The 16,120-nt window shown below is 41.8% G+C and overlaps 2 protein-coding genes across 16 annotated transcripts in view; one reads left to right on the forward strand and one right to left on the reverse strand.

Moving 5' to 3' along the window:
• NCOA1 (nuclear receptor coactivator 1) overlaps nt 1–8,155 on the forward strand; it is a 148,098-nt gene extending 139,943 nt beyond the window's left edge. For all 6 annotated transcript variants that reach the window (XM_085889677.1, XM_085889684.1, XM_085889709.1 and 3 more), the window contains one exon: nt 3,171–8,155. In XM_085889677.1, the coding sequence (XP_085745803.1) occupies nt 3,171–3,350 (180 nt within the window). In that variant the 3' untranslated portion in view covers nt 3,351–8,155. The remainder of the gene's footprint in view (nt 1–3,170) is intronic.
• Nucleotides 8,156–11,240: 3,085 nt separating this feature from the next.
• The window catches only part of LOC147034806 (receptor-type tyrosine-protein phosphatase beta-like), a 133,635-nt gene continuing 128,755 nt past the window's right edge, over nt 11,241–16,120 (reverse strand). For 9 of the 10 annotated variants that reach the window (XM_085889746.1, XM_085889778.1, XM_085889788.1 and 6 more), the window contains 4 exons: nt 15,537–15,662; nt 14,944–15,104; nt 14,700–14,835; nt 11,241–14,364 (listed from right to left, as the gene is read on the reverse strand). In XM_085889746.1, the coding sequence (XP_085745872.1) occupies nt 14,215–14,364; nt 14,700–14,835; nt 14,944–15,104; nt 15,537–15,662 (573 nt within the window). In that variant the 3' untranslated portion in view covers nt 11,241–14,214. The remainder of the gene's footprint in view (nt 14,365–14,699; nt 14,836–14,943; nt 15,105–15,536; nt 15,663–16,120) is intronic. The other variant, XM_085889739.1, reaches the window with a different exon arrangement.

Raw genomic sequence — 16,120 nt, forward strand, 5'->3', positions numbered from 1 at the left:
CCCCCCCCCCCGCTCTGTCTGCAACAATTTCTCCCCACCATATTTCTGTAGGGTGCTCAAGGTCCGCCAACAACCCCCTTCTGGTAAAACTACCAAAATCACGAATCGCTGCTCACCTTCACTCTTTCATTCCTCTTTTTCCCCACCTTTGGAATAAACTCCCACTCTCTCTTCAATCCCATTCTTCCCTCCAGGCCTTCAAAACAGCTGTTCACCACCACCTCTTATCATCACCCATCCAAATCCTCGATCTTTTCGACTCTCGTTAGTCCACCCCAAATTGATACCGTGGTCCCAGCTCTCTTCAGGTCATTGACCAGGTCCTGCCGTGTAGTTCTGGGCTGATCCCTCACCTTTCTCATGATCATTGAGGCTCCACGAGGTGAGATCTTGCATGGAGCCCCAGACCGAGGGAGATTGACTGTTATCTTGAACTTCTTCCATTTTCTAATAATTGCACCAACAGTTGTTGCCTTCTCACCAAGCTGCTTGCCTATTGTCCTGTAGCCCATCCCAGCCTTGTGCAAGTCTACAATTTTGTCCCTGTTGTCCTTAGACAGCTCTCTGGTCTTGCCCATTGTGGAGAGGTTGGAGTCTGATCGATTGAATGTGGACAGCTGTCTTTTATGCAGATAACGAGTTCAAACAGGTGCAGTTAATACAGGTAATGAGTGGAGAATGGGAGGGCTTCTTAAAGACAAAACTGCTTTCCCTGCTTTCCTTCCTGAAAGTCCCTGTAATGTCCATCTTGTATACCCCGTGTTCCCCGCCACATCCCTCTCCCTTCCACAGATCTCATGTCTTTGTTCCCCACTGTTTTGTCCTTCCCACTCCCGTCCCTCTTGTCTCAAGCCCCCCTCACTGTGTGCTGTGTTTTAGCTCTCATACGAGCCTCAGCAAGGTATCCAACAAAAACAAACAAAAAAATCCATAGGTCGATTACTCTGCAATTAATAATAACTAAAGTGAAGTAGATAGCGCACCATTGCAAATCGCCATGCTTCCCACATTAAGCAAAGTTGAATGATGGCAAAGAGTTCCACGAGGAATGACATTAGGCCAGGGTAGTGATGTTAAATTGCGAAGGTTCTGCCAATCCACCCATCCATTGGAACCGTACTCTGTGCAGAGCGTTGGTGTTGCTTAAGCAGTCTTCTAGGCGATTGGGCACAATCCTGGACGGGTCGCCACTCCAACACACGATACCAGCAAGCTGTCACTCATTTTGCCGACCTCAGAAGGATGACAGGCAGAGTCAACCCCACCTGGTACTAATTCAACAGCCGAGCAGGATTTGAACACGAGATCCTAAGATCCCAAGCCCACCACCTGAACCATTAAGCCAACACCAGGCATTCATGCCAATCACGTGACCGGAAGTGTGTAAAAATGTCCGACAGTCAATTTTTGGGAAAATTGCATAAATTCCTTCAAAAACCTTCTTCTCCAGAAACACCTGTCAGAATGCTACTTAATTTGGGTTGCAGCATTAGGACAGGGTCCTGATGATAAATTGCAGAGGCCATGCTGATCACTTGACCAGAAGTTTGTCAAAATGGTGGTCCCACAAATTCCTTCCAAAATCTTCTTCTCCTGATCCACCAGTCAGAATGCTACCAAATTTGGGTTACAACATTAGGCCAGGGTAGGGATGTTAAATTGCCGAAGTCATTCCGATCACCTGGCTGGAAGTGTCTCAAAATGACCAACAGTCAATTCTTGGGTAAATCGTGTAATTATTTTAAAAATATTCTTCTCCAGAACCACCAGTCAGAATGCTACCAAATTTGGGTAACAACATTAGAATAGGGTCCTGATGTTGAATTGTGGAGGCTGTGCTGATCACTTGACCGGAAGTGTCAAAATGGCCAACTTGGTCAACTTTTGTGAAAATCGCAAAAATTCCTTCAAAAATCTTCTTCTCTAGACCCACCAGTCAAAATCTTATCAAATTTGCGTCACAACATTAGGACACGGTCCAAATGTTAAATTGCAAAGGCCATGCTGATCACATGACCGGAAGTGTGTCAAAATGGCGGTCATGCAAATTCCTTCCAAAATCTTCCTTCTCGAGACCCACCTGTCAAAATGCCAACAAATTTGGGTTGCAACATTATGATAGGGTAATGTTATTTATATTGTGGAAGTCATGCGGATTACGTGACCTGAAGTGTGTCAAAATGGCCGACTTGGTTAACTTTTGGGAAAATCGCATTCCTTAAAAAAAAAAAAAATCTTCTTCTCCAGACCCACCCGTCGGAATGCTACCAAATTTGGGTTACAACATTAGGACAGGGTCGTGATGTTACGTTGTGAAGGTCATGCCGATCACATGACCGGAAGTGTGTGAAAATGGCAGACTTCGTAAATTTTTTGGAAAATCGCGTAAATTCCTTCAAAAATATACCTTACCAGACCCATCAGTCAGAATTCCACCAAATTTGGGTTTCAAAATTAGGCCAGAGCCCAGATAAGCTGCAGGTGCAGTGGTTCTATTTTTAAAATCTCTCTCTGATATGTCAGCCTGGAATTCTTTCTTTCAGGGACAAGCCATTCATCCTCGTATGATTCTCATATCTCTTCTTTCCATTATATTTACTTCTCCGATCTGCATTGCCTCGGTTTCACTTCCTTACATCAATACTGGTCTCGTACAAGCTTTATATACTCTTAGCTCTTTCAGATAATGGAATGATTCTGGGCTTCATGATGCCACCTAGTTTTTTTTCCATTTATTCCAGGCTGACATTATTGATTTCATGGCTAATTCTGGTCCTCATGATAACTCTATCATGTCCAAATGGTGATTAGAAATGCAGGTTATAGCTTGTCACCTCTTGCTATTGTACCAAATTATATGTAAATGGCTTCATAATTCAATATACCCATTGATTTCCATAAACAAAAAACAACTTTTGAAACATTTTACAAGATTATGATTCGAGTTTTTAAACCTTTTCTTTTTTAAGTCTGGTTGCAAAGTAAAGGCTGATATACTGTTACTAGAACAAGGTGAAAAGCCAGAACATGGTGAAAAGTGCAGTGCAGGTCATCTCTTGATGACCTGTACTGCACTTTTCAACACTACCATATCTGGCTTGAGGTTGCAGTGTAATGTTGTGATACTTGAGCATTTTGCAGTCTGAATAATCACCCTTTGCATTTTGCAGGTGTCTCAGCTACAGGTGCTTGCAGATGTGCAGTGCACAGTGAACATGCTCGGAAGTGACAGTAACTACACCGGGCAGTCAAACAGCCTCGTGTACCATGGGCAATCTGATATTAGTGCTCACCCACCAGGGGCAAGTGGACAACGAAACAGCCTGCTGCAACAACTGCTCATGGAGTGAGGTTTAAAGTGTTGACCTTCACTCACCTGTTTACTGCTCCTCGGAAAGGAAAGAAAAAAAAAATCAGAAAACTGCTGCATTTGACTTCTTAAAGACGACTGGCAGTTCTCACCTCTCGGGCTCACCTTAGTGGCTTGTGCCTTCAGCAGCCCGACCATCCCAGTCCTCTGCCTTGGGCCAGGCCGGGCAAGGAGTAGGATAAGCCATAGTGAACGAAGCATTCACCAGAATGTGGCCTTAGGCCAGCAGATCAGGACCTAGGTTGGCAAACCTATTTTGCATCACCTGTGGCTGGTGTGGCTTTGGTTAATATGGGACAGTTTTCAGTTATAAATGACGATTTCCATTCGTCATGATGGAAATGTGAGTATAGTGCTTTGCGTCGATGAGCTCACTATCCCACGTTATTTTTTTTCTTTCGAATATCACCTTTCCCATCGAGATTTTCACTCCACATTTAGTCAAGAACTTCTGCTTATTGAAAGCGTAAAAAGGTGACCGTATCCGCAAGATGTCTTGTTCGATCGTAACATGAAATCGTGTCCAAAATCTTCACATATCTGTCGCCGTGAAGTAAATGTAATATCGCTGGAATTTTGGTTGTCGTGTCGCCCTTAGAATAGCCACCATCGAATTTGCATTGCATTTCCCCTCCCCTCCAGTTTTTACTGTGCACACCGATACGTTGTGCCACAGTGATTTTGAGCCATGTATTCTACTGGAATCTTTTGTAATGAGCGCGAGTGAATCTGAGCATCGCGAATTGGTACTTTATTACTGCAACAAACGACAAAGTGATACGAGTCGGGATTTGAGTAAAGTTGTAAAGTAAATGAATGATTGGTGCTCGGTGCTGCAACGATCCGTACCTCTCGGCCACCACTGACTTCATTCTCTGTTCCTTTAAGGCAAGGCCATAGGTTGTGTTAAACACTTGTTAAAAGTATTAAATTGTATAAAGGTATTTTATGCATTATATTTAGTTTGAACTAATAATTGTAATAAACGATGTCATGGAAATAGCAATAATAGAAAGGTTTTAATATTAACTTATCCAAATAGCCATAAAATATTGCAGGGCAAATTAATTAAGGGATTATCACGTGAGCTTTGTGCTGGATTATTATTATTTTCTTCAGATTTTACTCGGTCCAGACATATTGCTTTGGAATTACTATACAAAGAATGCTTGGCACTTTAATGCGGTTCTTTCGTCGCAATGTATTGGAACCAAAATGTGCTTTCAAAGCAATTGATGATTGTTAAACTTCCGTTGAATGCAGATCTAGCGTAAAAGTGTTCGTTGTATTCCTGGGTTAGCTTTGCCAGAACAAAATATTTCAGGAAATCTTTGGGGAGGGCAGTGGACATTGACTTTTTTCCATTATGGGGTGGGAAGGGGGACAACCTGACTTTATCAGAATGGTCCAATCTGGCTTTGGGCCCTGAATTGCTTTTCTATTTTGAAATATCATAAATCTCACTCTCTAAAATTGACTTCCAGAGAATTTGTGTGACGACGCGGGACATTTTGATACACAATGATACGAGCTAGAGTGAAAGAAGCACTGCTTTGCTTCGTTTATCTCTTCTTTCCTTTTTTTTGTTTTTCTGCCAACTCGTTGAACGGCTCAAACTTTCTTTTATTTCAAATGGACTCTACGAAATTCACTACTTAGAGAAAATATATTTGTACAATTTCTTTGCATAACATCAAACTGTGCAGTGTTGTCGAAGACATTGAACATTGTATCCCTGATGGTAGTTTTTATTTTCCTCATCAAATGTGTAAAAGCAACTCAAAACAACCCTCTACAATGCCGTTTATACATGTTTGTTCACTTCAAGGTTAACCTGCACTTTGTCTGAGAAATTATTTGTTATGTTAATTAAACTTGTATCTTTAAATGTATGGAACAATTACAGTGAACTCTTACCAATTTGAATACATCCATTTAAATAGTTCTGTTGTTATTACTGGGAATACTCTATAAGCACACGACAATCAAAATCCACATCCATTTGCTTGGGTTACTTTAATGTATGTTCAAATTGCCTTGAATCAACTCAAACTTTCCAATAATTTGTTAATGACGACGATGGACATGAGAGCATGAGACGTAACACAATAAAATGAAGGATTGTCTCCACTCAAAACATGACGTTGATAGACTCGAAAGCGCGAGAGATCATGCAACTACGGAAGATGGCAATGGAAAAACATATTCTTGGGGAGTGGGAATGATGATGATGTGACACCCCACCTCCTCCACCATTGTCTTGGTCAATGGGTGGAAAGCTTTGAGGTCTGTTTCCATATATTTTGTGTGGCCAAATGTCTTTGCATTTACTTTTTCATTGGGGTGGGGGGGGGGTAGGGGGCATGGGTGTGGTGGCTGCATGTGGCTAACAAATGGGTGTGGTGGCTAACAAAATCATTGCGTCTCACCTTTTCAATAGCGATTAGAAGATAAATTTGTTAAGTTCAGGTGGGCCAACAGTAAAAGAAGATGTTCAATGTGCATTACTGAGCTCATGCGAACGAGCCACATGGAGCGAGACACTGCATTCACCACCAGACCATCTTACTCATTGGTGCGAAAGAGTTAGCCTGGGGGTGCTGCATGTGTATTAATGTTAGCTTTGGTACTTGGTCTTGGGAGTCGCTGTTATTGGGTTTGATGGTCATTGCTTGAAGGCCTATCCATTTTGAGGATGATTTCATCTCTTTTTATGACATTCTGTAGCACAAGGTGTACTGCATTTGGTTTGCTATATTTTTCATCAGGCCTTTATTTGATTGCTGCAGAATATGTTGGAAATTTCCTGGTATCACTTTATGTATGTCCATCCATCAGATGCATCAGCTATGTGTCAGACAACCTCTGTGCCTTCGTCCCCATCTGGCCATTACAAATTGGTACGGCTGAACTGTACAGCCACCTGCATCTTGGTTCTGCTTGGGCATTGTCTTGATTGGTTGGGATTTGGACATTTGATATCTTTGTTTTCGGCATGGCACTCTGGCTGCAACCAGAGGGGTTGGGCAGAAATGATTCTTCCCAATTCTAGCAATCTTTGAACATATCTATTTGATTTTGTGAGAGTACGGTGTGCATGCATTCACCCTCGTGGTGTAGTAACACGTATAGGCCAGAAATAGAAATATATTGGACAGGTAACACAGCCTATTTCAGGAGCTCTTTCACATTCTGCTCACATTGAAAAGTGATGTCACCCAAGTGCTCCTTGAGTGCTCTGAAGAAATATCAACATCATGGTCACCTATTTGAACTGTAGAGGAGAACCTACCCCAAATGCCTACCGATTATAAACGAGTTATTTTGGAAGCCACCTCGTGCTGATTTAATTACATTTCGAAAGGATTAATACTCTCCACACTTCCAATACACAGTTCTGCTGCAATATCAGGCACCAGTGATAATATGGCAGTTGTCAAAAAGTTGTCTTTCGATGAGCGCAATGTCTGTAAGAGTCATCTTGTGAGCATATTCATATCAACAACCCGTCCGGCCCTCTAACAAACTTCCACACAAGACACAATTAAGTGTCTAATCTGTACACCCAGTCTCCCGTAAAAGTAAGCCGTTTCACATTTTCAGGCATCAGAAACGTCGTTGCAGAATGCTGTCCCACATTACGTGACAAACTTTTGCTGCCACCTTGGGAAATACCCAGAATGCTTCGTGCAGCTGCAATTCCACTTCATGCCGGAGTTGTCTGTTTTCATGACCTTGTTATTTTACATTCGCCTCAAACAAAGTGCAGGTGAACCTTGAACCAACCACTCTTGTAACTTGCTTGCCCAACCTGTGAGGGTTTAGAAGGGCCTTTGCTGATTTGAGCCACGTGGAAAACGGGTATTTATTTGCAAAATTGATGACATGTTTCGTATGTCAGGTGTGGACCTCTCTTGGGAATTTTTTTAAATTATTATTCAAAGAACCTAAATATATTGTAACTTTGTATAATTGCCATGAGAGTTTAAAAATAAGTGATGTTTGTGTGGATTATATATATATATATATATATATATATATATATATATATATATATATATATATATATATATATATATATATATATATATATATATATATATATATATATACATACATATTAGAAAAACGAGTATTTTAAAAGACTTGCAGATTTTCTTTATATTTGCAAATTTTTTTGTCGAGCACAATGTGGATTGTGAAAGTGGTAAGAGGAATGCTCAATGCATTCCTTTAGCAAAGTGCTGCCAACAGTTTGCTTCACTTGTTATCCTAGATGCTTTCGCAGTGTGTGTGTGTGTGTGTGTGTGTGTGTGTGTGTGTGTGTGTGTGTGTGTGTGTGTGTGTGTGTGTGTGTGTGTGTGTGTGTGTGTGTGTGTGTGTGTGTGTGTGTGTGTGTGTCGGTCGTGCACACTCGTGTCCCCAGTGTACAAAATGTCTCAAAGGCTGCCGATTCACTTTGCCATGCACATTGGCCTGGGTCCGTGCAAACGATGCAAATTTGCAATATCTTTCGCTGACACTTTCCTTTGGTGCCAGTGATTTTTGACTGGAAGCCTTCGTTTCAAGGTCTTTGTGATCAAAATCAAGGCATTTATTTTCACATTGTTCAAGTGAATGTCCAAAAAAAAATTGTAATTATTTGATGTCATTTTTCTGCATGTAGCTTTTCTGTTTGGTATACTTGACTATCTTTACCTGGCTTTAAGAAGTGCTGAGAACTTGATTTTTATCAATGTCCAACACAGCCTTTAATTTTGAAAATAAAGTGGGACAAAGGATCGGTTTGAGGGTTTTGTCAAGTTTAGGATTTTGAGCCATATGTATTGTTACGAATTTCGCCCGCCCGGCGTGCGATCGGCCACGTAACTCAAATCGCGACGCGTCGCTCACCGGAACGGACAATTCAGTCGTGACCCTCTAGGATCTACCGTCAAGGAGCAAGCCACAGGTGGGGGTTTAACCTCACCACAACCGAGTCCGCATTCTACCCGCGCGAAATAGGGTGAATCGCCGAATGTCGATATACCTAAGTACCCGCGCGGATAGCGTACCGAGGAGTTGTACCACGCCGCAGGTCGACTCCGGACACGAACTGCTTAAGCGGCTCGTTCCGTGCTGCAGGGATAACTGAGCGGAGTTATCGCCGACCTCGATGGTTCAGATTACTTACTGGGTGTCTCAACCACTAACAATCCCTTACGTGATGCAAGATGGAACTTTCAAACGAAGGAAAGGAAGCAACAAAACGGGAAACAATTTGACAAGCACTTTTATTTCACACACACAAGGCAAGCACGTATTCACAGCCATACAGTAAGAATGCACATATAACAGTCAAAGCAATAAAAGCAACGCAGAGCTACTATCGAATAAAGCAATGTACAAACACTTATTCAGGTTTACTTTAAAGTCTGGTGCCACACACACATATACGCAAAAAGCAAATACAAGCCACCCTGATAGGCAAGGGGCCAGACAGGTCCATGGACCAAATGTACGTGGGACCTGGGTGAGCGGCCAGATCCACGAGACCGAAGGGGTCTTACCCGCGCCCTCGTGGCGCGATGGCGGGCTAGCCGCAATGTCAGCATAACTTGCCTGACTCCGTGCCCCTGGCATGGTCGGTGAGCTCCTTTCGGCGTGTGTCGCGCAGGCACGTGTTGGTCGGTCGACACCACGGTTGGGGTGGGGAACGGACGGGGTTACCTGCGCTATCTCAGCGCGGATGGGGGAAATTGTTGATGCTCGGGGTGGAGAGAGAGAATGGCGGACGCTCCGTCCCACTAGCGGGGCTTTGGGACCACACCAACTCTGGCGAACTCTCGCCCCTGAGCCCTCTTCCGCGTCCCTGCTTCACTCCGCGACTCGTCTCTCGACCCAGCAACGACAACCTCAACGACGACCTTCGTCTTCACTCGACCAGCCCAGCCAGCACAGCACCGCACAGCTCAGCACAACCCAACACTCGTGAGTTGCCTTGTGCTCGCGTCTTTATAGACCGGAGGAGGAGCGTGTATGCTAATTCGCGGGTCAAAACGCGCTTGGAGGCGGGGCCACGCCACCCGACGTTCAGCCATTGGTCGGGCAAAAAGGGGCATGAGCCTCTCCTGATCCGAATTCCCTTCTAAAAGGAGTCCACATGCATCGCGCTTGGGGGCGTGGCCACACCACCCGACGTTTAGCCATTGTTCGGGCAAAAAGGGGCGTTTAGCCATTGGTCCCTGTAATGTGCATCTTGTATTCTCCATGTTCCTCGCTCCATTCCTCCCCCTTCCATAGGTTTTCTAATGTCTCTGTTCCCCACTGTTTTGTCCTTCCTTCTCCTGCCCCTCTTGTCTCATGCCCCCCTTGCTGCGCATCGTGTGTTCACTCTCATATGAGCCTGGAGAAGGTATACCAAAAAAAAAGCAAGAGAAATATCTTTTAAAAAAGTGGAACAGATCAGCCGAAACTGGAATAGAAAAAGGAGGTCAGGCGTGAAGAGGAATGAGAAGAGAAAAAACAGAGGTAAAGTTGATAAAAGTAAAAGGGGGGAAAACAGAAGGAAAAGATTGAAAAGTGGTAAGATACAGGAGGACTAAATGAATGAAAAGCGCTCGCTCATCACATGGGGAGCTTAGGTGACAATCCCGAATACAAGGCCTTTCTCTTTGTGCCTGTGACTGTGGTGCTGGAATCAAGAAAATACTGGAGACTGCAATGTGACTGAACGAATGTCTGGGAAGATTGAAGTGTCGATTAACTCGCTTGGAGAGATCTCCTGTCAGTTTGTACATTGAGCAACTTCTCAGGTCCTTCTCCTCAGTCGGAAGACTACACTCCTTCTATCCTTCTCCCACCCCTAAGGCGTCCACAACAGGCTTCCTCACCAACAATACCCAGCCCACCCCCCAAAAAAAAAATCAAGCGACAGCATTGTGACCCAATCAGTGGTGCTGGCTCTGCACCAAATGGCACAATGGCTCGTTGCTTTACTTCCCATCGTTCAAGGGGCAGTGGTTTGGGAGGGTGGAGCTTCTTCCTCTTACCCAGGGCGAGGGGAAGAAGGGTGTAGAAAGGCATACTGCGACGAAGACTGCAGCATCATCAGAAGTTTCCCTCGCACAGATCGCGCCTGGTTCAAAGGAACAAAATACTTCAACTTAAAACGAATCCACTCCAGGTTGCAAACTCTGTCTCCCAGCAGGGCACAAACAAATGGGATGACATCCCCATTCACAGGTTCTTCATACAGATACAGAGTAGAAAAGTTCTGAAATCTTCTTGTGGGAAGTTGTGCTTCTAGAAATATCTTTATTGAGGCCAGGGTGTAGACTTTGTGGAAGGCCTCTGTTGGGGATTGGTTGGAGGCAGCGGGACGGAAATGAGTAAAAAGCCCCATCTCTGTGACAGCACAGGAGGCAGAATGGAGGAAGAAGTGAACAGCCATGGTTAATATTTTTGCCCTGGGGTGCGTGACAACCATCTAGCCACCATTCTCTTCTGCCACCGAGTCCTCTCTCATCCATGACCTTCACCTCCAGCTGACCTCTTTAATTTGCCACATAGCCTTCTGCGGTTGCATGCCCACCATGCTGGCATATTCTTTTAACCCCGTTTTGAAAACCTTGTACTTGGAAGCGGGGAAGGAGACGTCTCCTTGATTGCCCCCTCCTCCTCCTCCCCCCATCCTCCCCCAGATGGGGAGAGAACAGCAACGTCACAACATAGTATCTCTGGGAATTTGTCACTTTTCCCAAGGTCGCTGGTTATGTTTGTCTCAAGTCAAGTCAAGTCTTGTGTTGTGTGGTGTGTGTGCGACTTGTGTGAAAGCTATTCCATGTCATTAGACCTTGTCTTTAAAAAAAAAACAACAAATTCCACCATAAAGCAGCAAATACAAGTTTAATTTTTTTCAGTAGTTTCTGTGAGACAGTCCAGCAATGACTTCAAACCCAACGTGATGAGTTGAAGAAATAATATATTTTTTAACAATTGTCGAAGAAATTCTCAATTCCTTCTGTATATTTGAGTCATTTATTAAAAGCAAACATCAACAAATACAAAAAACCGCAAACATATTGATATGGATAATTTCAGAGGCGCTTCGATAAGCAACACGGTCTTCCTCTCAATTCTGCAGTACACAAAAACTTTAAATCCTTCCATAGTATTTAGTGAGACGAAGTCTATTTTTCTTCTCCACATGCTGGCACCACAGTTGACAGGTTGAGGGTTCATGGAAGAGATCACTTACAGCTTTTGTGCAGCAGTCAGCTTAATTTTTAAGGGCTAAGGAATACAATATTCAGGAATCAGAGGAGTGAGTTTACTCTCAGCACAGAATGGCGTCAAAACTGCAGCCCTTTGGGTACTTTGATGGAGTACATACGGTTGTGTGGTATGGAGGTCAGAAGGTCAGCCAGCATTGAAAAGGTTAGGGAACAACATATAATCTGAAGCTGATAAAAGTGTAAAAACACATCTGGGTATCTCCTTCAACCAACATCCCATTTGAGCTAAAATAATATCTCCAACCAGACTTTCAGATGTGATATACAGTGTATATATATATATATATATATATATATATATATATATATATATATATATATATATATATATATATATATATATATATATATATATATGAAATTTACCTTAATTCGCAGAATAAAATTAAACAATAGGCAATTTTAATATACTGAATAATGATGAAAGATTACTTGAAAGGTCAATCTGTTTTTGACACCTTTTCTCGGTATTTTGATCATATTTCAAGAGATACAAGGTCATTTAAAATGCAAATCTATATTATTGAAATAGACACATGTTCAAGCACATAGAATTATAATAATCATGTCATATTTGAATACATTTTCCATTAAAGGTTTACAATACATTTACTTTTCAATCAAGTTTAATTGGCAATTATTTTTTTTTGGACAAGCGTGTTGATCGCCTCCGTTTGTTTGTTTGTGTGTTTGTTTGTCTGTCCCCTCGCCACCAGGCCAAACCGCTAAACTGACCGTTCTGAAATTTTCAGAGATTAATGCCACTGACCCTGCGACGGTCCCTCATTGAAGTTTTGTAAAAGTTGGTCGACCGAAAAGGTCTACATAGGCCAATTTGAGCCAAATTTTCTAAAATCCTCAAATTTCATCTGATTGACTTGAAATTTGAACAGGATTTGCATATCAGGTCAGTGAATTCAAGCACCTGTTATTTTTGCAGTTATAATCGGTCAAGAGGTCAACATAGGTCATAAGGTCAACCCAAAATTTTAAATTGTTTCAAAAATTGTCCCTTTTCATCTGATTGATTTGAAACTTGAAGACAATTTACATATCAGGTCGCTGAATTCAGCCACCTCTTAATTTTGAGGTCAACATCGGCCAAAAGACCAATTTGGGCAAATATTTCTAAAATCCTCAATTTTCATCCGATTGACTTGGAATTTTAAGAGCATTTTCATGTCAGGTCGCTGAATTTAACTACCAATTAATTTTAAGGTCAACACAGGCCTAATTTCTAAAATTGATACATAGGGCCAAACTCGACATATCACTATATCTCAAAAAGTTGTGGCCGAGTTTTGACAAAACAAGGTGGATGAGTTAATAGATGACAAGAACAAGTGGATTGGATTTTGGTTCAGACCCAGCCCATCAGTGGGATACAAAACGTGAACTGTTCCAGCTGGCAGATGTATGTTCTTTACCAAGTGCCATTCTATTTTGTGCTGTTTTGCCAAGTTGTCACTGATTGATTTTTATACGCCATATATATATATATATATATATATATATATATATATATATATATATATATATATATATATATATATATATATATATATATATATTGGGGTGTATTATGTGATACCGGTCGTCTGTCCGTCCATCCATTCCTGTCCGCACTCTAACTCCCAAAGTTTTCAACTTTCACGTTTAATATTTGGCAGATAGGGACAGACTGTGGAGACGGTGTGTCGTGACATACGTTAATCATCTAAAGTGGTTGCCGTGGCAACCAGAATGCTGTTTTCGATGTAATATCACAATTCTGTATATACCTTCTTGTTTGGGTGTATATTGTGCTCACTTGTGCTCTTGTTCATTATTATTATTACTACTATTTTATCACCCTTAAACCTATTATGCTAATTTTGGAGAAATTTGCATCGATACCATCCATGATCACAAAGTACAACAACTTGTTTCACATCAAATATATAAAGAAGAGAGTTTGTTTGTTTGTGTGTTTGTTAATTTATGCATTCAGATGTTGCAAGGTCTCCTCTTTCATCCAGAGGAAGGTCGTGGGCTGTGTGGATAAAAACCAAACAAACAGATAATTGCCCTTCAGGCTTTGATTAGGTCTTGTGCTTATACACTGACTTTCTTTTTCTTTTCTTTTTTTAACCTTCGAAGGGATCGAGTTGTATGTATTGTGAAGATCGTATGTTAAAGTTGTGGTGATTTGTTGTATTTAAAAGAAGGGGAAGCGGTCCAAGTGCATTTTGCAATGCCCAAGATCGGTAATTCATATCAAACCATAAGACCAACATTCTCCAATTTGTCATGCAGGAAATATTTAAATACATATTTCACTGAATTTCCTCGGCAATACCAGGTACTTCAGCTCATATATCATATTTTTAAACTTCCATGATCACAAACTAGAACAACTTAAGCATATTTCAGGCCATTATTGGAACTTCGATGTGAAAATTTCTCAAAGTGCTAAAACAGCAGCAGAAACCGCATACAAATGGCATTTCTAAAATTACAAACAAACTGCTGATTAATTACTGCATACTTGAAAATTGCAAAGATTTCTTAAATCCCAATCCCTGAACATCAGTATTTTAGTGCTTGTGTGTTCTCGTAAATGACATCTGTGCAGTCGTTCTCCAAAGGTGCTGTTCCTTTACAGATTTCATAGTACGCACTCGCCACACGCTCCCTCAAGATGTTCCTCAGGCATTTGTATACAAAGATGTACTGTTCCTGTTTGAAGAGTAACAGTTACAGGCGATTAATGAGGCATTATTACTGCAGAGCAGAACGTGCAGGTAAAATGTTTGTATTGAAAGTTTCATCGTGATGTCATTCTACACGCAGTACCTCGGCTGTCCGCCATTATGGAGGAGAAGGGCCAGAGTAAGTCAAAATCGTTTGAAACAGTTTTTGGAGTCATCACTGCACATTTAACAACAATATACCAATGATTGCAATTGTCGTTCGTTTTGCATCTCCTCCATAATGGCGGTCTCCAAGAGTGAACGGCCCAGATGTAGTGACGTCATGGCAAAAACGATCAATTGCCTGTATTATCGTCGCACCTCTGTCTGTATCATGTTCATACGAGACTTTCTCATTTCAGTCACCAAGCCGAACACGTCCACGTAATTTAACTCCTCGATCTGCTGCAGGAGCATGTCGAGGGCAATAAACGTGCCTGTCCTCCCAACACCAGCACTGAAAATGAAAACCGTCCACAAACGCTGTTGTTTCATTTCCATGGATTGTGCTCTACTACTTTGTCCATTTGATAACCACAGGTAAACATTGTCTCGGTGATATCACCTGCAGTGGACCACAAATGGCCCGGGTCTGCACCCGTTCCCAATCACATGCCCTTGGAAGAGACGAACAAACCACTCCAATGTTGATGAAGTCGGCACACCAAAGTCAGGCCAAGAAAGAAAGTGGAAGTGATAGATCGGTCGACGTTGCCAGCTTTTCATCTGAGGAGAAACATGAAGATGAAGAGGGCCGAAGAAGTACTTGTATGATGGAGTCGTCTCATTACAACCACATATAGATACATTGAATGGGAAAACCATACAAGGATAACACAAGTGGCCTTCCTAATCAGTTCATGAAACAGAGATTACATTACATTATATTATATTTTATTATTTATATTATATTATACATATTTAATGGGTTCTGAGATAATTGTACAGCGGGTCTTGTTTATTGCTCACATATAATGCACAAAGTTGGTATAGCTCATATTGGTTTATACTGAGACTACTGTACTGTACCAACAACTTTTTTAATGTACTGTAATGTTAAATAAAATTTTCCAACGATGGAAGTGAGACCATGTTCATGTGGTGAGGCAGAGATACATTTTTACGTCAAGTGTGTGCGCTACAGATATGTTTGCTTACGTGTTGTATCTGCATCTTCCGGATGGTCCAGTCTTTGCCATGTTTTTCCTCTTCGAAGCATGTCACGTTGATGTCTCCAAAACACAGTGGCTCTTGATCCACTGGCCAATAACGCTCACATTTGAGCTACACACACACACACACACACACACACACACACACACACACACACACACACACACACACACACACACACACACACACACACACACACACACACACACACACACACACACACACACACACACACACACACTGCTGAAGGGAGGAAGGTGGTGAATGGTATCGGTTTTTCTCGATGATTGTAAATTAGTAAATGTAAATGATTGTAAAATCAATGATTTTACAATGATTGTAAAATAAAATAAATAAATGTAAATGATTGTAAAATTTTATTGAGAAATAAAATTTTTTGAGGAAACATGGTTGTTGGAATACGACCTGGATTTTTGCTTCTAATTTATACTATAAACTTGCTGTGATTCAAATGATAAGCTCAACGTGAGTAACACTCATATTCACTTCTGAATTCAGGGTGGTGCAGAGTTAGTGCACTTACCTTTAACCTATCTGGCCTAGCTTTG

This window comes from Eptatretus burgeri, chromosome 1 (assembly GCF_056783735.1).
Source record: "Eptatretus burgeri isolate ZD-2024b chromosome 1, Ebu_testis_v1, whole genome shotgun sequence".
NCBI lineage: Eukaryota > Metazoa > Chordata > Myxini > Myxiniformes > Myxinidae > Eptatretus > Eptatretus burgeri.